The sequence below is a fragment of the Hyperolius riggenbachi genome, chromosome 8 (genome assembly GCF_040937935.1).
Source record: "Hyperolius riggenbachi isolate aHypRig1 chromosome 8, aHypRig1.pri, whole genome shotgun sequence".
In the NCBI taxonomy this organism is placed as follows: domain Eukaryota; kingdom Metazoa; phylum Chordata; class Amphibia; order Anura; family Hyperoliidae; genus Hyperolius; species Hyperolius riggenbachi.
In genome coordinates, this window is record NC_090653.1 from 148,848,764 (window position 1) to 148,872,233 (window position 23,470).

Sequence of the window (23,470 nt, forward strand, 5' to 3'; positions counted from 1 at the left end):
CTCATAATTTCCCGCCTCGACTACTGCAATGCCCTTCTGTCTGGACTCCCTAAGACCCGAATAGCCCCACTGCAGTCCATCATGAATGCGGCTGCCAGAATTATCCACTCCTCCCATCACTCCACCAGGGCGGCTCCCCTCCGTGAATCCCTCCACTGGCTTCCTATCCAGTCCAGAATCAGATTCAAGATATTGTGTCTGACCTACAAATCCATCCACAAAACCTGTCCAACCTACATTTCTGATCTTACTCAGAGATACACACCAAGCCGCTCACTCCGCTCCTCCAATGAACTTCGCCTGACCGTCCCCCGCATCACCCAGTCCCATGCACGCCTCCAAGACTTCTCAAGAGCCGCTCCGACACTATGGAACTCCCTACCTCCACCCATTAGGGCAGCCCCCTCCTTCAACACCTTCAAGAAGGCCCTCAAAACTCACCTTTTCACTCTTGCCTACCACCCCTCACAATTGCTCTAAACCCACAGCCGAACTCTGGTCCCCTACCTCTCGTGTCCCTACCTCTCCCTCTAGATTGTAAGCCTTTGGGCAGGGTCCTCACTCCTTTTGTGTCCTACCTGATCATGCACCTCTATTACTGTGCACCCATGCTATGCATTTGAGTGAACCTAACTTGCCTAACTCCATGCTCCCATCCAGTGACTGACTAAGCATTACCTTGTACTCATACTATGCTGTGTGATCTCCATGCTCCATCCAGTGACTAAGCATTACCTTGTACTCATACTGTGCTGTGTGATCTGGTTTTCTTGTATTCCTGTATTGTCATATTGCTGTTTGTCACCCCTAAATATTGTCTGTAACCTAAATTAATGTCCAGCGCTGCGTAATATGTTGGCGCTTTATAAATACAACAAATAAATAAATAAATAATAAGTATGCAAGAGCTAAAATCTATGACCTCAGAAGCCATGTTGGGAAAGGGAAGTGTTGTATGGCTGTAATTACTTATCAGTGAGGGTTACGCTATTGTCCGACCAGGTCCTGACAAGATCCTGACTGGACAGAAGTGTCACTTGCATTCCTGATGTTTTCATTCTTATCTAATGCAATTGCAGTGCAAACCAATAAGGAGTGATATTACCTAGAGCATTACTATACAAGTCCAATTAGTAGTCTCAATGGGGAAGGAGGTTCCATAAAAATAAGTATAGTATCCTTAATGCTTTGCGTTGTCAAAGGACCAATGCATCAGAAGGACCCGTGCTGAATGGCCCAAAGATGGCTAAATATTCCTGCTTGGGGATAGAGTCGAAATTTGAAGAAGTAGGAGGAGGTCACCTCATAACATGGTACTTAGACCACCCGTCTAGTTGATACAAAACTTCTCTGTAGTCCCCTGAGAACATCTTATACCGATAGCCCATGTCCCGCCATCTGATCTTGATCCAACAACCCTAAGATCCCCATTTTATTATTATTATTATACCCATTATCCTGTTTGGTATGGACCTGTTTTAGTCCTTGCCTTGTTTTAATTGTTTTTAAAGGTCATGTTATGTCTTTTGCTGGCTAAGATTAATACAAATATGTACTTTTGATAGATGCTATCCTGTGGAGCTTGAGTCATTTCAGTTGTCCAAATATTATGACAGTGGTGCAATTAAAGGAAAACCCTCCCTCCTTCACTTTGTTTTAATTTTATCTCAGTGTTGCGTACCTATACTGTGTGTTTCTTGACAGCACTTGTTGATGTGCATGCACCCTAGCGGCTCTCTGCTTAAGCTCCGGTGGGAATAGCTGAGCCTGATCGGGTCCGCTCTACTGCATAGGTGCAAGCCGCCTGCACAGTAGAGCGGACCGAAACGGGCTTGGCTATTTCCGCCGGAGCTTGAGAGCTGCTAATGCGCAGGAGTGCAGAATGTAAATATTGTTGGCTTCTGCTTTGGGCAGCCAGCACTGGATGACACTGGCAGAGGGAGATGGGGAAGCCTCTTTAGGATCCAGGTGCCCCTCCCTCCCAAGTTAAATACCACCCCACATTTTTCCCGTATAGATTTACTTTAAATGTCTTCATTTTTCTTACTATGTTACCTCTAAGTATACCAAAACACATATCTCTTTTGTCTCCTTGTAGAATGAAGTACTGGTCCTGTTGTTGCATCAAAACAAGTGACTTTAACGAATTTCTGGATCAGAAAGGATGCACCAACGGAAAACATCTGTGGGTGCAGCCACCGGGAAAGAGGGTGAGTATATGACGAATACAGATTTATCTTTATTGCACAGACACAAAAATGGATACCATTATATTGTCAGGAATTTCCCATTTTAATTAATTTTTTAATGCATTATGGTAAATGAACCGTAAAAAGTCCTGATCTGCAACATTTTTCTAGGCCTGAAAAAAAAACGGACTGGTTGCAGGATACCACCAATGAAAGCAGTGCTACTACTTCCTGTTACTACAAGTCCCACTTCCTCCTGTAGACTTATAGGGGTAGATATACAAAACAATTGCAAGGAAAATTGGAGCAGTACTGAAGCAGATACCCACAACTAGAATTCTGATTGGTGTCCGTGAGCAATTGCTCCACTTTTGTTTCGCAGAGGTGCCAAACGCAGATTGGACCTCTAGCTGTGTGATACTCCGGTAGTTTATTGCCTGATGAAGCAGGATTCTGCCTGCGAAACACGTTGTGAATTGTTCTAGGAGTATATGAATAAATATTTTCTTCTGAAATCGACAGCATTGTGTCTGTTTTGGGACGGCTGGTCCACCACCACCTCCCAAACGTTTTAAACGTTTTTAACAAATGTTATCCTCCTGGCGCCTCTGTACATCTCTACAAAGCAAGATATCCACCCTTGGTGGAAGGGTGTCACACCCTCTTCTTTTCCTCTATCCACAGAGAGCGATGTCTTACTCCTGAGTGGGGACAGGCTTATAATCCCCACCTGCCCTTACAGTGGTTGCCTAGGTGGTAATCCTGGTTTGTAAGTATAATACTTATGTTCTATTTAATCTCGCCCATTTTCCAATACATACTACACTATATTGGGCTCTCGGGTTTTCTGCTTTACACTTCTGTTTCATGGTTGCTAGAGTCAGGGCACCCATCAGGGGACAACTTACACTGCACTGAGGGGTCAGCGCTGGAAGGTCCCCATGTGCTGGCTGCGGGCCTGTGGCTCACTAACCAGCACACCGCGTTCCAGAGAGAAGAGTGACATCAGCACTTGAACATGGGGAGTAGATGAGTGAGCCCGCTACAGCGGACTTTCTATGCTGGGGCTCCACCTATATCTGGCTACAGGCTACCTATACTGGGCCACCACCTATACCTGGCTACCTATACTGGGGCTGGAACCACCCTAGCTACCTATACTTGGGCACTATATATACCTGGCTTCCAATACTGGGGCACCACCTATACTTGGCTACTTATACTGGAGTGCCTATAGCTTGCTACCTATACTGGGGGAACCTGTACCTGGCTACCCTATACTGGTGCACCACTCATACCAGGCTGCCTATACTGGGGGAAACTATACCAAACTACCTATACTGGGGCACCACCTATAGTTGAATATCTATACTGGGGCACCTGTTTCTTGCTGGCCTATACTGGGGCACCAGCTATACCCGGCTACCTATACTGGGGGTATCTACACCAGGCTACCTATACTGGGGCACCACCTATAGCTGGCTACTTATACTGGCGGAACCTATACCTGGCTACCTATACTGGGTGCACCTAAGCCTGGATACCTATACTGGGGGCACCTATACCTGGCTAGGGCAGGGGGACGAGCTTTGACAGAAGGGGACAAGAGGTAACACAGGAGGATAAAAGAGGCACAGAGGAAACAGAGGCGGACAAAAGAGGCACAGGGAGAAAAGAGATGAGACGGGAACATGAGGTCACACAGAGGGACACAAAAGAGGCACAAACTGAGGAGAGACAGAGGGGGACAAAAGAGGCACAGGAAGAAAAGAAACAGAATCAGAATCATATTTATTTCGCCAAGTACAACGGGGGTTGTACCCGGAATTATTTTTGGCTCATACAGGGTCGGAGATGGTACAAACACTTACATGCGATCCACATATACAATCAGGTACAGTAGTACAAAGTAAGCATATACCTATATATACATACAGCCCATAACTATAGTGAAGGATGCGTGGGGAAGTCTGGAATGCTACGTGAGGGGAGCAGCCTGTCATCTACCGGCGGCGCTCACTTAGCTCCGCAGCAGTTCCAGATGCCCTGCAGTGTGTCCTGGAAAAGAGTGGATAGAGAAAGAGACAAGGGATAGCTGAAGAGAGACTGAGGAAGAAAGAGAAAGAACCAAGGCAAGAGGAGAGAGACAGAGGCAGAGACCTTTTTTGGCTGCAGATTAAAACCACCCCTGGGACCAACAATCAGTCCGAAAGAAGTGTCCATCCCCGTGGTCCGGTTCCCCGATGTAGGAAGGTGGGCAACTGATCCTTGCGGCTGGGTAGTGGTGCAGGCTGACACGGTCCTCAGCAGTGGCAGAGGTAGACACTGGGCACTGAGCAGGCTGGAGGCAGCGGCTGGTGGAGACCATCTCTGGAGCTCAGCCTGAGGAAGGATCTCTTCCACATGGGAGGCCCAGCAGGAATCAGCGGTGGTCAGGCCTCCTTAGTGTCCCACATGCTCCGGGCTGGCGACCTGCAAAGGAGATTCTGTGAGGCCATGGCCAGAATGCGCCTTAGGCTGAGTTGGACCTAGGGGGCCACAGTGAATTTGTCCTTGCTGCTGAGGGGCAGACCTGGTGGCTGGAGACAGGGACTGTGATGCTGGGGGATAGTGAGCAGATGCAACTGACCTGCTCTGGCCTGTGCGATGGAGCAGCAACAACATACCTCCTCCAGCTGCAGTGATGAAGTTAAAAGTTCTGGTGGCGGCAGTGCAAGGGATCCCCCGACAGAGAAATAGCCCAAGCCATCTGGAGCAGCATCAGGGACTTGGACCTCCATGGCTGCGATAGAGCGGCCTGCCCGCAGCATCGTGGCGGCATCCGGTCTCACGGACAGCGGCGATGATGCAGCCCCAGTGCTGGGAAATCAGCCCTGTGGATGGAGGATCCGCTCAAGCGGAGGACGGCGCCCACCCGTCCTGCATCCAGATCCGTGGCGGTGGTCGGCAGCCTACATGGTTCCAATGCCCCGTGGCTGGACTGTCTGCAGCAGGCAGCCCTCCTGGATGACGAGCTGTAGGGCCATGGTGGGATCGACGCGGGTGGCAATGCCGGTGTCTGGTGGCAGTGGCGGTAGATCTACAGCAGCGGTGGAAGATTAACAGTTCCATCCTGCTCGCTCCTGTCCGCTGCCAGGCAGCCGAGTTGTGGCTGCACCACGTGGGACTCTGTGGATCTCCGTTCCTCCCAGGCAGAGCAGCAGCGTGAAGGAGATGGGTCCCCTTCTGCAGCAGCGAGCAGCCAGCTCATGGCGGGAGCAGTGCAAGCATTGGTGGTGGGAGAGCACGAGGGCCTGAACAGCTGATCGCATGATCAGCTGGAAGCTCACAGCTCAGACCCAGGAGCTCTGTGCCTGGATCTGCACGTCTCCGCCTGTCTCCGCTCCGCTCGTCTCCGCTTGTCTCCCACGGCATCCCCGCATCCACCCCTATAGATTAGGGGGGATTAGGGAGTAAAAGCCTTAGGAAAGTGATAGGAAGGAGAAGAAAAGGCCGGAGCCTTGTGGCCGTGGCTGCCGTTGCAGCGCCATCTTGGTTGAACTTGGTTGAGGGGGAAAAAAGAGAATAGATAAAGGATAAGAACGGACCTACAAGTCCCTATCTCATTTGTTAACCAGGGACTACCTGTATTTTGGTAGTATTTGACTCCACCCACAACATTCCATGGTCACGCCCACTTTTTGCCACACCCTGTGCATACCGCTTTTTTCAGTGTCGGAGTCATGCACATTTTTTGCCGCAGCGCACTTCTCGCACGGACATGGGGTGGCTAGTGGGCGGTCACAGCAACCAGTGGGTGGGCCCAGGGAGGGAGGGCCCAGGCCTGATGATGTGTGAGGGGCACCCAAAATTTCTGGTGGTGGCCCTGGATAGAGTAATATAGAAACTCTCTGAAATTTACTTAGGAATTAATTCTTCCTACTTTGGGTGTCACAGTGTCACACTTGATTGACTTGTCCACCAGCTAAATTTCATGTCGGAGAAGAAGAAAGCCGTAGTACATTGGGAAACACATTTGGCCCATGAAACAGGTAGTGTTTACTGATTTGCTTCTATACACTGTCTATAGTCACCCTTCAACCCAATTGCTAATAGAATTTCCTTAGTTTAATTTTACTTTCAGTTGTGCTCAAACATTACACCCACAGAATTTTGTATCTTTTCTAATGCCATTTGTCCGATCACTTTCCATCTGTTTTGCCATCCATCTTGTCACTAAAACTGCCCTTGCCAACTACACTTGTCTGTTTGCAGATCGGATCCATCTCAAATGGATCTGTTTTTCTAATGTTTTTTTTTTCCTCTCCCCGTTTTTGTCATTTTTGCAGCATACGTTTCCAGTCTGTGGAAACCTATGCCCTGGCGTGAGTGGGGGCGCCGAACTGGAGGGGGTAGCAGCCAGGAAGGGGTGCAGCACAGCTGTGGGGAGTGGGGTTGCCCCCCCTGCCTCACCTGGATCCCCCCGTCCCCGCTCCCCCTCCAGCTATTTTGCGCAAATGCTAAATGTATGCAGCAAGCGGGGAAGCTTACCTTCCTTCCTTGCGTTCCACCGCTCGACGATTCACTTCCTGCAATGCCACCTTCTGTACTTCAGTGGGCGGCATTGCAGGAAGTCACGCGGTGAGCGGAGGAAGGAAGGTAAGCTTCCCTGCTCACTGCAGCAAAAAATCAGTGTGTAGCAAGCACCTACGGAGGGAAAAGCTGATGTGCTGTGACCTGTAGTGCCTCTGCACACACCGGCACTCCAACGTCTTGTCTCCAGTCAAGTCAGCACCATCCCAAAAATATATTCAAGCTCTTTTATTGGTAAAAAATGTTGCATAACAGGCTTTGCAGCGACAGCAGCGCTGTTTCAAGCTGTATCAAGCAGTGTTACACTATACCATACATACTGTGTGTTTAAATAGTCACCTCCTACACCAAACACCAATCACAGGTGAGGTCTCCCAGCCAATCAGATGCTTCAAATGGTCAAACGGACCACATAGGGAACTGCAGTCTCTTGTATGCAAATAGAGACATCCCATAATATCAAACAGAACACTCCCCCATCGAGCGGACCTAAATGAAAACCGCTCATTAAAGATGTAAAGATATGCAAATATATGCGCATCTGTGCAACTGCTTACCAACAGCACCAAGCGAGAAAGATCCAGTGTGTGAGCCAACTGCACTCGCTTCCTCTAACCGTTGACGTCTAACCTCTAACCACAGCCGCTCTACCAGTTTTCTAATTTTTTCCTGTTGTCTATAAGCGCTGCAAGCTGGCTGGTTAGCCGGATGCATACGCTATGGGTTGCTATGGTGGGAGCGTCTTGTTGACACCCCCTAGTGACACTTGGTCACGGGTTGGACGTCCTGTAGACGTCATTTACTGTAGGAAGCGGAGATGGCTGTATGTTGCCATGGAGGGAGCGTCTTGTTTACGCCCCCTGGCGACGCTGGGTCATGTGGACGGACGCTTTAGTGACGTCAACGGTTAGAGAAAGCGAGTGCAGTTGGCTCGCATGCTGGATCTTTCTCGCTTGGTGCTGTTGGTAATCAGTTGCGCAGATGCGCATATATTTGCATATCTTTACATCTTTAATGAGCGGTTTTCATTTAGGTCCGCTCGATGGGGGGGAGTGTTCTGTTTGATATTATGGAATGTCTCTATTTGCATACAAGAGACTGCAGTTCCCTATGTGGTCCATTTGACCATTTGAAGCATCTGATTGGCTGGGAGACCTCGCCTGTGATTGGTGTTTGGTGTAGGAGGTGACTATTTAAACACACAGTATGTATGGTATAGTGTAACACTGCTTGATATAGCTTGAAAAAGGTCTGCGGACCGAAACAATGCTGCTGTTGCTGCAAAGCCTGTTATGCAACCTTTTTACCAATAAAAGAGCTTGAATATATTTTTTGGATGGTGCTGACTTGACTGGAGACAAGTCCCTGCTCACTGCATACATTTAACATTTACGCAAATAGCTAAAGGGGGAGGGGGCTGTTTCCCCCTCTAGCCTATACCTGGGGACACTTATGCTGATGGGAGGAGCAGGCAGTAGGCAATCCGGATCTCCCTTCGTTTCTGTGTCTGTGTAGAGGGAGATCCGTTTTTGCATTGCCTGGCACTACCCCTCCGTGCAGGGCCCATGAAGTCCCAACAAGTCCGGACCGTCTGAAGTTTTTCAGCACAGATCCCCCGGAACGCAGACAGATTTTTTTTTTTTGAGTGAAGACGGCTGCTATTTTCAACATTGGTATCTGTGGCTTCGTTTTTGATCCAGGCCAAAAAACGGAGCCACGGATACATTTTTAAAACAAGTGTGACCCTACTCTGATAACCACTTGTCCACACTCCTCTACCTTGATCTTTCAGCCTGAGACGTGGTTGATTGCTCTCTGTTTCTCCAGACTGCTATCTTTATGTTAGGTGTGGATTTCCCCTTACATTTATTTTACCATTCTGGAAGGAGTTTTTTTTTTTCACTTTTTCTCACTTTTCCATCCCTTTGTTTTGTATCACAAGACTTGGTTTTTGACTTCTTGCTCAACCACAGTCAAGCAGTATAAATGCTAGTCGTTATCACGTTTCCACTTCAGAAAAGCAAAAGACTTTGTAATGTTCAGATTCACTGGTCAACTTCTGTTTCCTCTTGACTGTGATGACTAGGAGCTCTATCACACTGCACCTACAGTTCACACACTGGGGCACTTAATGTCCATACCAGTGGCGTAGCTAAGGAGCAGTGGGCCCCGATGCAAGTTTTACAATGGGGTCCCCCAAGCACTCTATACATAACAACTGATACGGTGCACCAAAACCTGCCAATGGCAACTACAGTGTCAGAGGTGCAAAAAGGGGATGGGGAGGGTTCATGGAGTTAGTTAAAAAAATAAAAATACTAATCCACTTACCTGGCGCTTCCTCCAGCCCGTGGCAGGCAGGACATGCCCTTGACGCCGCTCCGGAGGCTCCCAGTCTTCTCCGGTGGCTCTTGTGCACTCCAACGTGCGTCTCACGCAGTCGCGCTGACATCATCGGACGTCCTCCAGGCTGTGCTGCGCAGGCGCAGTACAGTCCGTAGGATGTCCGATGACGTCAGCGCGACTGCATGAGACGCACGTTGGAGCTAAGGAGAAGCCCGACCAGGAAGCCGGCCTGGCCAGGTCCGGCGAGTCACCGGAGAAGACCGGGAGCCTCCGGAGCGGTGTGGAGGGCACGTCCTTCCTGCTACGGGCTGGAGGAAGCCCCAGGTAAGTGGATTAGTATTTTTATTTTTTTAACCAACTCCGTGGACCCTCCCTTTAATGATTACTACTATTCAAAGTATCTAGAGAAGTGATTATTATGAACAAAGGACCAATAGAGAGCTAATACTGTAGTTGAGGGAGAGCCCTTCGGGGCCCCTCTGGCCCAAGGGCCTCGATGCAGTCCCAACCTCTGCAACCCCCCTGGTCAATACCCTGACTGGGAGGGGGCATGGTTTTGGCTGCAATGGGCATGTTTTAGGCATCCCATTGCAGTTGGTGTCACCCCTTCTGGCTTCAGCATTTCAATAAGCCCTCAACAAGCAGCTTATACATTACTTTGAAGAAGGTTTGGATGAAGAAGGGCAGCTTAGTGTTTAATTGGGACACAGAGGTATGTGTCCCAAACAGGAGTGCAAGTACTTTATACTATAAATATGGAAGTTTATTTGGCTTTGGGTTCAGTTTGGGGACAATAAACTTGTTTTCTGGTTCCTGTAAAGGTATTTTATTGAAGAGATGTAAAAAGGTCTTCTGTGACAAAACTCAGGGATAAAGTTTACTGGTAATTAAAGAATGGCCTGTAATATTATGGACTCCCTTCAGAGAGTCAGAAACATCAAATATAAGCAGTGGCGTTTCTGCAATAGGGCGCAGGGGGGGCGTGGCGCACCGGGTGACAGCCAGCCAGGGGGGTGTCGCCACAACCCCCCATTGTTGCAGACAGTGCATGAGGGGAAGAGCAGCGCTGGAAGGAGGGGTGACTGGGATAGCAGCGGGGAGGGGGGAAAGATCCCCCCTTCCCTTACCTGGGTCCCCTCCTTCTGCCTCTCTTCCCCTCTAAATGACAGCGGGGGCAGCGGGCAACTTACAGTCAGAGCGGGCGGGCAGAGAGACTACTCACTTTACTTCTGCGTTCCAGCAGCTGGAACGCTGGGTTGCCGTCACGTGCCTCTTCTGCGCCTCCAATGCTGTGACACGCATTGGAGGCGCAGAGGCACGTGACGGCGACGGAGCGCTCCAGCTGCTGGAACGCAGAAGTAAAGTGAGTAGTCTCTGCCCGCCCGCCCTGACTGTAAGTTGCCCGCTGCCCCCGCTGTCATTTGGAGGGGAAGAGAGGCAGAAGTAGGGGACCCAGGTGAGGGGGGGGGATCTTTCCCCCCTCCCCGCCGCTGCCCCCACTGCCCCTCCTTCTAGCGCTGCTTCCCCCCTCCTGGAGCAGTTTTACTGGGGGCAACTAAACTAGCTATGCTGGGGGCAACTAAACTAGCTATACTGGGGGCATCTATACTGGGGGCAACTATACTAGCTATACTGGGGGCATCTATACTGGGGGCAGCTATACTGGGGGCAACTATACTAGCTATACTGGGGGCATCTATACTAGCTATACTGGGGCAACTATACTAGCTATACTGGGGGCATCTATACTAGCTATACTGGGGGCAACTAAACTAGCTATACTGGGGGCAACTAAACTAGCTATACTGGGGGCAACTAAACTAGCTATGCTGGGGGCAGCTATACTAGCTATACTGGGGTCAACTATACTAGCTATACTGGGGGCAACTAAACTAGCTATACTGGGGGCATCTATACTGGGGGCAACTATACTAGCTATACTGGGGGCAACTAAACTAGCTATACTGGGGGCAGCTATACTAGCTATACTGGGGCATCTATACTAGCTATACTGGGGCAACTATACTAGCTATACTGGGGGCATCTATACTAGCTATACTGGGGGCAACTAAACTAGCTATACTGGGGGCAACTAAACTAGCTATACTGGGGGCATCTATACTAGCTATACTGGGGGCAACTAAACTAGCTATACTAGGGGCAACTAAACTAGCTATACTGGGGGCATCTATACTAGCCGTACTGGGGGCAGCTATACTAGCCATACTGGGGGCAGCTAAACTAGCTATACTGGGGGCATCTATACTAGCTATACTGGGGGCAGCTATACTAGCTATACTGGGGGCAACTATACTAGCTATACTGGGGGCAACTAAAGTAGCTATACTGGGGGCAACTAAACTAGCTATACTAGCTATACTGGGGGCAGCTATACTAGCTATACTGGGGGCAGCTATACTGGGGCAACTATACTAGCTATACTGGGGGCATCTATACTAGCTATACTGGGGGCAACTAAACTAGCTATACTGGGGGCATTTATACTAGCTATACTGGTGGCAACTATACTGCGGGCAACTATACTAGCTATACTGGGGCAACTATACTAGCTGCACTGGGGCAGCTCTGGGGGCAACTATACTATCTATACTGGGGGCAGCTATACTGGGACAATTATACTAGCTATACTGAAGGCAGCTATACTGGGGGCAACTATACTAGCTATACTGGGGGCAACTATACTAGCTAATACTTTAAATTACAGTTAGCTCCACAATCATCCGGTCATGACCACACCACATTTTTTGCCGGTTGTGGCCACGCCTATTTTTTAAGGGGGGGGGTGTCTTTTAATACCCAGCACCGGGGGGCCAAATGCCCTAGGTACGTCACTGAATATAAGTCAGTTTTTAGAAGTAATCTGTAGCTAGCTTATAGCCATAAGGCAGAGAAGTTTCAAAGCTATAACTGCATTTTTGATGGGATTGCTACCAAGACCTAACAAGTTACAGGACTGGGAGCAGTTAGGAATTAATATTTAAACCAAGAGGAAACTGTAGCTTCTGTTCTAAATGGCTCCTTTGTGAGAGGAACTGATACCCAATTCCTGGTTCATTCTGTCAAGTGACAATACTGGGGAGGGCCTGCTCCTGGGGTAGACTGATTGCATCTCATACCTATAGACTGCATGCTACTGTACTGTGAGTTTCAGCATCACCAGGAGTACCACCATTTTATTTGGAGGGCTGCACTAGGAGACCCCAGCTCTTTAAAGTCACACCCAGTCACTGCACTACTTACAAATCTGTTCATCGGGAGGCAGTTGCAAAACTAAGCCCATTAAGCTAAAGTTTAAAAGAACAACCGAACCAGACAGAAAACATTCCTAAGTGAGTGGCATCATATTCTGTAGGACCTTATATTTACATACAGCTCAATATGCTATAAACTTTTAATGCCTGGTACACACCATGCTATTTCCCGTCAGATGGGTTGAATCGATTATTTCCAACAGGTCCATTTCAAAATCAGCAGATTTGAAAGAGTGCTACTCGGTTATATTATTTTGCCATATCATTAACTCCAAGTTAGTAATTTTGTGCCTTTTATGTTCTCAGGAAATTTCATGTCGATATGACTGGCACCAGACCAGTAGGGTTGTTGTCATTACAGTTTATGCCAAAACATGTTTGCCAGACCTTACAAAGATCCAGGCTAATCGTACACAGGTAAGTCATATGAATGTAATGCGTATTAAAAGAATGTTGTACAAATTCATGCGCCATTCATACCTGCTAAATAGTAAAGTTTGTGGGGCTTGCATGATAGTAAATCATATAGATATTAAAAATTGTAGAATTCTGCTCTTTTTGTTTCCTGTGTCAGCTTGGTAGAGAGGAAAAGGCTTCCTGCATCACTGTGGATGTGCTTACATGCCACTAGAGCATACATGGGCCATGGCTGTGTGGTGCAGGGTTTTTTGGCGCTGGGTGGCCAAATGATGGTTCACACTGCTGCCGCAGAAATTTGCGGGGGGTGTTAAATACTATTACCCTTCCAAGTTGTCGCAATTCAGACGGAGAAGTTATTCAGGGACTGGCAATTACTGGATCCCCGAATTATCTGTGTGCGGAGTGGGGACTGTAGCATTTCTGCTATAGCCACGCCAAGCTTTTGTGCTAGGTGGCGTGAAGCAGGCGCCAAAAAGCCCTGCTTCGTCATTAGAGGTCTCTCTTCTGTGTATAACTATACAGATCTGCACATCTAAAGTATGCAGAAAAGTCTCTTTGAATGTATCCTTCTCCTGCTCTGCCGTTCTGAGGACTCGCTCGCAAGTGCATTGGATCAATTGGCTCTTTGCTTTTTCCTCTCTCCTATCTGTCATTTCTATCACATGCTATATTTCGATAGATCAGAGCTGGAGGTAAATACTGAACATCTCTCTTGTATTTACCGCATGCTCAGATCTTTGTGAATTGACATTATACTGATGTAAGTCGGTAATTTACCTCATTGGTCGGAAATTTCAGGTTGCCATGTGGTAACAACCATAGTGAATTGACATTTCACTAAATGTTTGGTAAAATCAGCTGCTTTCTGCAGTACCACATGCCAATGCTTTGTGAACTGAAGCCAATGTCAGAAGGAATGGTGAGATATGTTAGGACTGGGGCCCACTAGAAATAGCGATTGCGTTTTGCAAAGTGCTTTTTGTAGAGATTTTTGGAGCGATTTCTGGTGATTTTAAAGCACTTTTTAATTTGATGCTAGCGATTTGTACAGTAATTGCAATTTGTGATTTACTCTTTTTTTTTGGTTCTAGGTAGTAAAATCACTGCATAAATCACTCTGTATGAGTGATTTAAAAGCGATCTGCAATGATCATATACTTTGTATTGAAGCACAATTGCGCCAGAAATGCTGCAGGACCCGTGCTTGTGAATTGAGGTTGCACTTGTGGAATCACCTCCATTGACTTTCTTTAGCCTAGTAATTTTGCAACATATTAGGGTCCTGTACCACCTTACTATCAAACTCCACTTACAGTTAATCTGTATTTAAAGCATTGAAAACCTTCTATGACTATCTACAGTAAATATTGTTCTAAAACTGAGGATCCCATTATATAGCACACTTGCTGGAGAGCACCTTCTGAGCATGCTCAGGAGAGGGTGGTGTAGTGACACTTAAGTGACAAGACAATATACTCCGTACCAGAGCAGGATTATCCATCAGGCAACCTAGGCAGGTGCTTGAAGCCTAGTGGGTGTCAAGGGGCCCACCTGCCACTTTTTTTGACCTCTCTCCACTTCAGCTTACCAAAAGGACCACAAGGGGGCCCAAATCTACTACCTTGCCTAGGGCCCAATTACAGCTTAATCCATCTATGCTCCGTACAGCGCTGCAGAAGATGCCGGCGCTATATAAGTACTAAATAATCATAATAATAGAGACTTCATGTCTTGTCTGAGATAAGATTTCAGGCGAAAAACAGGTCCACAAAAAAGACCAGTCTCCAGGCTAGTAGCAATATTGTTAGCGACAGGGGAGCCTCTAGGCATAGGCAGTACAGGCCATTGCCTGGAGTGCCACTGGTCCTGGGGGCGCCATGTTGCTGTATGAAGCCATGCCCCTGGATGAAGCCACGCCCCTGACTAAGTCCCACCCCCACGGGTGTTCTATTATTTGCTTCTAATGCATCTGCTTAGCGTAAGTTGCAGGCAGCTGCCACAGTGCCCCTCTGTGCCTTGTACATCCTTTCCCCAACCCCCACTTTGTGCCCCCTTCTGTCCCTTTTGTGCCTCCTTCTATCTCCTTGTGCCTCCTTCAGTCCCTTGTAACATGTCTGACCCCGTTTATCCTTCTGTCTCCCTTTATGCCTCCTGTCTCCTTTTGTGACTCCTTCTGTCTCCACGTGCCTCCTTCAGTCCCCCTGTGCCACCTCTGCCTCCTTCTGTCCCCCTGTGCTTCCTTATGTCCCCTTGTACCTTTCTTTGTTCCCCTGTGCTACCCCTGCCCCCCCCCATTCCTCCTTCAGTCCCACTCTGCCTCCTTCTGTCCTCATGTGCCTCCTTCTGTTTCCCTTTGTCCCTCATTCTTTCTCCATGTGCCTCTTCGGTCCCCATGTGCCACCTCTGTCACCTGCACCTTCCTCTGTCCCCCTGTGCCTCCTTCTGTGCCCCTTTGTGCCTCCTTACACCCCCCTCTGCCTTCCTCTGTCACCCTTTTGTGGCTCCTTCTGTCCCCCTTTGTGCATCCTTCTGTTCCCCTTTGTGCCTCCTACTGTCTCCCTGTGCCTCCTTCTGGCCCCTTTGTGCTTTTTTTCTGTCCCCATCGTGACTCCTTCTGCCCCCTTTGTGCCTCCTCCTGTCCCCTGTGTGCCTTCTTTGGTCCCCCTGTGTCTCCTTCTTTCCTCCTGTGCCTCCTTTTGTCCCCCTTTGTGTCTCAATCTGTCTCCCATTGTGCCTCCTTCTGCCCCCCCCCTTTGTGCCTTCTTCTGCCCCCTTTGTGCCTCCTTCTGTACCCCTGTGTGCCTCCTTCAGTCCCCCTGGGCCTCCCACTGTCCTTTGTTGTGCCTTCTTTTGGCCCTCACTGCCTCATTGTGTCCCCCTGTGTGCCTACTTCTGTCCTCCTTCAGTCCTCCTTTGTGTCTCATTCTGCCCCCCATTGTGCCTCCTTTTGTTGCCCATTGTGCCTCCTTGTGTCCCCCTGTGTGCCTCCTTCTGTCCTCCTTTGTGACTTCTTCTGACCCTCATGCCACCTTCTGTCCCTCTGTGCCTCCCTATGTCACCCCGTGTGCCTTATTCGGTCCCCCTGTGCCTCCTTCTGTTTCATTGTGCCTTCTTCTGTCCTCCTTGGTGACTTCTTCTGACCCTCATGCCACCTTCTGTCCCTCTGTGCCTCCCTATGTCACCCCGTGTGCCTTATTCAGTCCCCCTGTGCCTCCTTCTGTCCCACTTTGTGCCTCATGAAAGCCTTGCCTATGTGTATTTTCTGGTGAAATACTGCTGCATTGTATATTTTCTGGTGAAACATTGCCCGCATTGTGTATTTTCTGGTGAAACACTGCCAGCATTGTGTATTTTCTGGTGAAACGCTGACACAATAAGTGTAATTTCTGGCGAAATGCTGAAACGGTTATTTTTTGGTGAAAAGCTGCCGCATTACGATCATATTATCTTCATGGGGGGGGGGGGTTGGCGCGCTACAGGTTTTCTCGCCTGGAGTGACAAAATGGCTAGGGGCGCCACTGGTTGGCGAGTAGTCTCAGCACTACAGCAGTCATTTTGAGAATAAGAGTGATCTTTTTACTGTACAGATAATTGCCACATTCAACAAAATATCAATGTCAAAATATTTTATTCCTGGAATATCTTTAGAAAAAAAGTGATCTTCATTCTTAAACCAGTGAAGAAATTGCTGACTGAATGAATTGTCTGAAGTATAGCATATACTGCATTAAACCTCTTATATTAAAGTGTACCTGAGCTAATCACACTTACCTGAAAAGAGGGATGGCTCTCTGGATCCTGTAGAGGCGTGGCCCTGATCATCTGGGTGGTCCCAGGCAGAGGCGGAGGGCCAGAGGACAGAGTGAACAGCCTTGTGAGGATCCTGAGGCTTCCCTCTCCTCAGGTAAGTATGCGTTTCAGAACCCGAGCTTTGACTCAGGTTATCTTTAACTATTTTATCCTTAAAGCAGACCTTAACTCAGAACTTCCTCTCTGCTCTAAAAGATATGCAACAGCATAATAAACTTTCAAGAAAAACATTTCAACATTTCTTTGTTACAGCTGATACCAATCCTGCAATAAATCTGCAGTGTGTCTACTTCCTGCTTTCATGGAAGCAGAATTAGGGTTAACATTCTTGGTTTACAAATTAGCTGCTCTGCCAAGACAGCCATCTGAAACAGCCGAAAGAGATCAAATTACACTGGTGATTACACTGGTGATTACACTGGTGATTAGTCGCAGATGAGGGGGTATTAGACAGGCTAATCTCTTTAAATACATACAGGGTGCAATTATTTTGTTTTCGTACGTCGTGCTGTAGAAGTAAAAGTGTCTGGCTTCTGTACTATGCACTCTCAAGGTAGCTTTCCTCTCTCTCCACAGCTAGACATTCAGATTGCCTTCCAGGACAAGAAGGAATTCAAAAAGAAGCTGGAGTTGTGGGGTGTAAGTATTTCACCATTTAAAAGAAAACTGGAGGCGCTTAAACATTACTCTTAAATGAATATAATTCATGTGTATACATGAGAGCTGGATATCAGCCTGCCTTAATGGAGACTATAACGTCACCAGAGGCTTCACTAGCAGCATATTGGGCACGTTATTTGACCTGATGAAGCGGCATTGAGCCGTGAAAAGTGTTGTCCACTGTGCCGAAAATAAAATTCCTTTTTTTCAAATGTCTAAATAGTCTCCATTGAGATAGGCTGATACTCATCTCTCATGTATACTCACCAATTATATTAACTTCAGTGTAATACTTACTGGGGCGCCTGCTACTTCTGCCTTTTTACTGTCATCCCATACGTCAGGATTGGGGCATGGGTCTGGTCCTATGAGTACATCATAAACCATTTTGGGAGCAGTGACCAGTGTATTCCTCCAAGGCCAAGTGGAGACAGTATGCACTAACGGTGGTTGCTGGACTGGATGTTTATAAATTCCTCATCATCTAATGTACTACACCAGATGTCCCCGTGTTCCTTTTTTTCTTTTTCATGATCTAAAAGAAAACTGGGCCATTTTTATTTTAGTTGTTTGTTGATCATTATACATTAACAAACTGACGCTGATCCCTGCAGAAATAAATTGACATAGGAAGGTGCTGGGTGGTGACAAAATCAAGCATTAATCAATATTACACCTTTGAAAATAAAAAATACATGTAGACTTCAACTTGTAAAACAGACAGTGATAAGAACCATCAAAGATTTTACACACGGAGGATATAGGTTATTAACACTGTAGTATTTTGCATTATGCCAAGTTAACATCAACAAGGTTTCCGCCTTGGAACTGGTTCCTACCCACACCAGAATATTGTAGAATTAGTAGAGGCATAATGTGTATGTTCTCTTTAAGTAAAACAAAAATAAAAACAAAAATTTGCTTTCCTAAAACAGAAAGAATTTGCGATAATTCAGGTTGGAGTGAGCTCGAGATGTCTCCCAGAGCACCACTGCTGAATATATGCAAATTAACCATTGTACCCTTAGAAGCTAAACACACCTCCAGAACCGCTGGAATGCAATGATGTGTCAGCTTGTTAAATTGTACAGAGCCATAATAATCCAACATGCATACAGACTGTTTCGGATTGTTTGATCCTCATCAGTGCATGGCATGGATTAATTTGGCTCTATGGAGTAGGGCTTGTAAACCGAGAGGTACAGACTAACCAGCAAGCTCATGGTGACCCAGAACTCATTGGAGTGTGTAAGGGACTACAATGGTCCTAAAAGCCCCCTTACTAAGATGTTAAGAAAAACAAAAATTTGCTTTCCTAAAACAGAAAGAATTTGCGATAATTCAGGTTGGAGTGAGCTCGAGATGTCTCCCAGGCACCACTGCTGAATATATGCAAATTAACCATCTTAGTAAGGGGGCTTTTAGGACCATTGTAGTCCCTTACACACTCCAATGAGTTCTGGGTCACCATGAGCTTGCTGGTTAGTCTGTACCTCTTTAAGTAAAGGTTCAGAACTGCAGATATGCATACCTCGCTGTTAGTGTTTTTAATTATTATATTACATTTTCCTGAGCCTCTTACTGTTGTATAGCCTCCTTGCAACAGACCAGAGATGACTCTTCATATTAGCTTGTACCTTTGTGGCACCAATACAATGTTATTTTTTGTTTGTGTTATTGGCCAGGGCTTGTCATGACCTTGCCTTCTTATTTTTCATTCTGCATTAAACGCGGCTACATTCTCTAGTCAAATCAAATGACATTTTTGCTAGCTATAGCCACAGCTACACTGTACTTGGTGAAACAAGGTATTCATGGAGCAGGTGAACACTTAGGAGGCCACAGGAAGAGCTCTGTAGGAGAAGTGGGATGTGGTTGTCAGATGGTAGCAGGCCAAATAAGGATTAAAGAAAACCTGAGATGGGGACATTAAATTAAAAAAACAACAACTATGCTACCTGATCCGGGGGGCTGGGCGGATCAGGTAACTGCCATCCCCGCCGCTCCGTTGGCCCGCATCTTTTTAGTTTCACTGTCGTGACCACTGGGGTAATGAAGCTGGAAGGAGAGAAAGCTGCTCTCTCAATGAGCAGGGTGGCAGAGGCAGGGGGCGCGTCCAGGGAGAGACAGCTGCCCAATGGCAGCTGGGGAAAGCTTTCAAGAACGCCCCCGGTTATCCCTCGAGATTGGCGCCAATCATTGTCGCCACTTTCGGGGGGTGATAGCGTGGCAGTTGGGGGGCAGAGAGCGGCGTGTGGGGGACTCAGAGGCATGTCATGAGGCAGGAAACATGCCTGTGTCCCATCTTCTCCCCGCCACACCGCCTCGGGTACACTTTAAGTTGCTATGTCTATAGCATGGATTAGCATGAGCATTGCTGGACATGTAATGTTTGGGTTGGCCAATAGGTAATTAGGCACAAGGGGTAACTGGGTGATTGCACAGCTACAGGATATGCTCTGTGTTGGGTAGAAGATCTATTGTGGAGGGGGTTATGTCTATTGGAATGGGGAGGGTGCAGGGCCTGGAAAACACTTTGAGAGCAGAAAACCAGAATATAATTAATATATTAGCTTAGATCTTACCCCTGCCCTCCTTAAAGGGAAACCCCACCTTCATTGATAGATAAGCAATTTTGTTGTGCTCTACATATTGTACTATGTTATTTCATGCTGTGTACTTTGATTCTAAATATACAATCACATAGCCACTCATAGCTTCTTGATCATGAGCATAACAAATACTATTGACTTGGCAGCGATTATGTATGCTACCTGTCACTCAGTTAGTGCAGCTGAGGAAAATAACTAATGAGACCACTTGCTTTGTGCAGCTGATTACTCATACGTGAAGAGGAAACACGTGGGCTGTAGCTACTGAAGCACAGATGCCAAGCTACCAAATACGTAGTTTACGCTTACAGATGGTTTTGGAAATTCATAGCAGTCTGCAATCTGAAATGTAAAGGTCGTTTTTTAATAACCGCATATTACAAAAACATTTAAGCAGCTCTGGTACTGGTTCATAGCAATTGTTTTTGCAACATTGGTCTTTCAAATGGAACAGTACCTATAACGTTTACCTCTTTATTTGTTGAACCCCTTGCTTGTGTCTCTGCAGGTTATTGACACTGCTAATAGCTTTGTGAACTTGCTGCCAACAAAGGTTGAGATGACTTTAAAAAAATCAGAACCTGTGACATGGGCAAGGCTGGAACTGACAGTCTCAAATGCTCAGATCACAGCTGAGGCCGAGCCTGAACTGACACCACAACAGGATGACGAGGAAGAGTCTGATGACAGCCTGAGTTGGTCAGAAGATGAAGAACTTGAATGAAATGGCCTAAATGAAACATATTTTACTCCATTGCTCTTATTTTGTGCATATAAATAGCTCCTCTTCTATCTCCACCCCATCACTTTCCTCCACTACATGTCACATATCAGCTGTCAGTGTCACATTCTACATATCTACACAGTACACAGTATGTGGTGCTCCGCATTCCTCCCCATTTGACTTTTCTTGTGCACTCTGTTTCTTTTTCAAATGTGAAACACTAAAGGTGGCCACACAAATTACAATTTTTTCTTTTGATTTGGTGCAACTGATCCTCTTTTTCGGTTGATTGAAAGTCCTGAGCAAGCTGTTCCAAGGCTGCCTGCCACAGTTTCGTAAAAAGAAGATTGTAGATGGCAAAAAGTTGGTTGGATTAAACAACATTTCATTTTATAATAAACTTTTGATCTTTTTGATTTTTAATATGAATTTATTTCTTAATATTGATTTGATTTTTTAAATGTAAATTCTCTCTAGATCTATCAATATCGCATGCCGTTATCATTCTCTTTTTAGCATAACACTTACCACTGAACACCACTTTGCTATTTATGACTTCATTTAACATATTTTGCAACCACTCATTGATTTCTGTGTAAAAATAAACAAACCAAGTATAAAAAAGTGTATTAAAATTTCACTCTATCACTTTTCCATATATTGTTTTTACATTACATACCATACTATTGCCATGTTTTTTCATGTACATATACACACACTCTTTCATAATTCCATCCTTTTTGATTATACAAACAATAAATAACATTTGGTATGTCCTGAATAGTGAATTCATTTGAAAAGAGTGCCTGGAAAAAAGGGTACCAGATGTATATGAGAAATGTAATTTTGGTTATAAATCGGTGCCAAATATAGCCGAGAAAAGGGCTGCACAGGCAGACAGCTGTTTGACTATTCCTTAAGTCTGAGGGCTGCAGGTCTCTGGAAAAGAGACCTGTCTTTTCTTCGCAAGTTTCAGAGTTGCTCTGCTGAGGAATTTGCATACACTTGTCATGCAAATTGCCTACCTGCCTCCTTTGAAGGCTTGCAGTATAAATACCTTGTTGGTCATGATGGTTTGTTCCTGCTAACACCTGGAGTGTCAGCCTTTGCTATTGTTTGCTAAGATTATCTTAGAGTAATTCCTTGGAACTGCACTAGGCATTCCTTCTAGTGCAGTCAGGTTGTATCATCTGTTTTACCTGTGCGATTGCACGGTCGCCAGCGGTTTGCGATTGTGAATCGTTCTGTCTTGCGATTGTCTTGTCGCCAGTGTAAATGGGCCCTTAGAGTTAGGCACCACCAGGGGAAGTCTTACCACCTGGGGGGGGGGGGTGTCTTAGCTTTAGGCACCACCAGGGGAGGGTTCCGTGTGAGAGTAGGGAGAAGTTAGGTCATCGTAATAACCTTTCTCGGGTATATCCAGCACCCTTTTATAACTAAAATCACTTATCTCAGCTATATCTGGCACCCTTTTATAACTGTAATTACTCTTCTTGGCTATATCTGGGGCTGTAACGATTGTGTAATTATTTCCGTGGTCAGCGCACAGGATGCGCGCTGACACTGCGGAAATCCTCCACAAGCGTATAATCTGAGAGTACCCAGCAATGGTGCTATGCACCTGTAGAGGGGAATTCCTGCCGGCAGATAGAACTGTGGAGAACAGAGGAACAACTCCTCTGTACTGCCACAGATGCCAGATAGGAATTGTACGAGGGGAAGCAATGCAGGGCAAGATAGCCCTTAAAGAGAGAGAGCACAGAGACAGGATGTATGTGTGTCCACCAATCTAGTCGCCACCCAGCGACGATGAACACACAACAGTGAAGACCAAGTGGGAAGCAATCACAAGAGATGGCGATTGCTAACAGCGACACAAGACTGAATAAGCACAGAGAAGGAATGTATGTATGTTCACCAATCTAGTCGCCACCCAGCGACGGCGAACACACAACAGCGGAAACCAAGTGAGAACGCAATCGCAAGAGATGACGATTGCTAACAGCGAAACAAGACTGAATAAGCACAGGGATAGAATGTATGCGCGTCCACCAATCCAGTCGCCACCCAGCGACGGTGAACACACAACAACGGAAATGAAGTGGGAACGCAATCGCAAGAGTGGCGATTGCCAATAGAGACACAAGACCGGATTAGACAGAGCACAAGTGTAGCAGGAAAGACATAACAATAACAATGATCAGAACGTCAAGGAAAATAACAAATGCTAGCTAAACGTGAACACCGCACTCATTCGCAACAGCGAACGCATTTAAGCACGATCACCGCGCGTTAGGCGCCCAGTGATAAGCGTGCCACCCCAACTAACCAACACACACAACACAAATACGAAATAGAGAACGTGAGCGCTTGCTAAACGGTTACCTCACCGAGCCTACAGCAAGCGTTCGTACCAGACAAGACAGAGAGAAGGAGCAGCCAGCAGCAACCGCAGCTCTGGCCTACAATCCCAGACAGAGCACAGAAGGAACCACCGCTGCTAACGCTAGAGCGGATGCGATCCATAAAGACAAACAGATGGGGCTACCAGTAGCAACCGCTGCTCTGGTTAGCACCCCTAAGGCAGAATACAGAAGGAACCACCGCCACTACCGTTAGGGCGAGTGTGATCCAAACAGACAGAACGATTTCCTGTCGACCGACACTGGCGACAAGACAATCGCAAGACAGAACAATTCACAATCGCCAACCGCTGGCGACCGTGCAATCGCACAGACAAAACAGATAATACAGCCTGACTGCACTAGAAGGGATGCCTAGTGTAGTCCCAAGGAATTACTCTAAGATAATCTTAGCAAACAATAGCAAAGGCTGACACTCCAGGTATTAGCAGGAACAAACCAT

The 23,470-nt window shown here is 46.9% G+C and overlaps 1 protein-coding gene across 1 annotated transcript in view; it reads left to right on the forward strand.

Annotated features, from left to right (window-relative positions):
• Nucleotides 1-21,163, forward strand: part of LOC137528341 (cysteine and histidine-rich domain-containing protein 1-like) — a 58,537-nt gene extending 37,374 nt beyond the window's left edge. The window contains exons 9-12 of the mRNA XM_068249620.1: nt 2,099-2,210; nt 12,686-12,796; nt 17,186-17,248; nt 20,390-21,163. Coding sequence (XP_068105721.1) covers nt 2,099-2,210; nt 12,686-12,796; nt 17,186-17,248; nt 20,390-20,605 — 502 coding nt within the window. The 3' untranslated portion in view covers nt 20,606-21,163. The remainder of the gene's footprint in view (nt 1-2,098; nt 2,211-12,685; nt 12,797-17,185; nt 17,249-20,389) is intronic.
• The last annotated feature ends 2,307 nt before the right edge of the window (nt 21,164-23,470 follow it).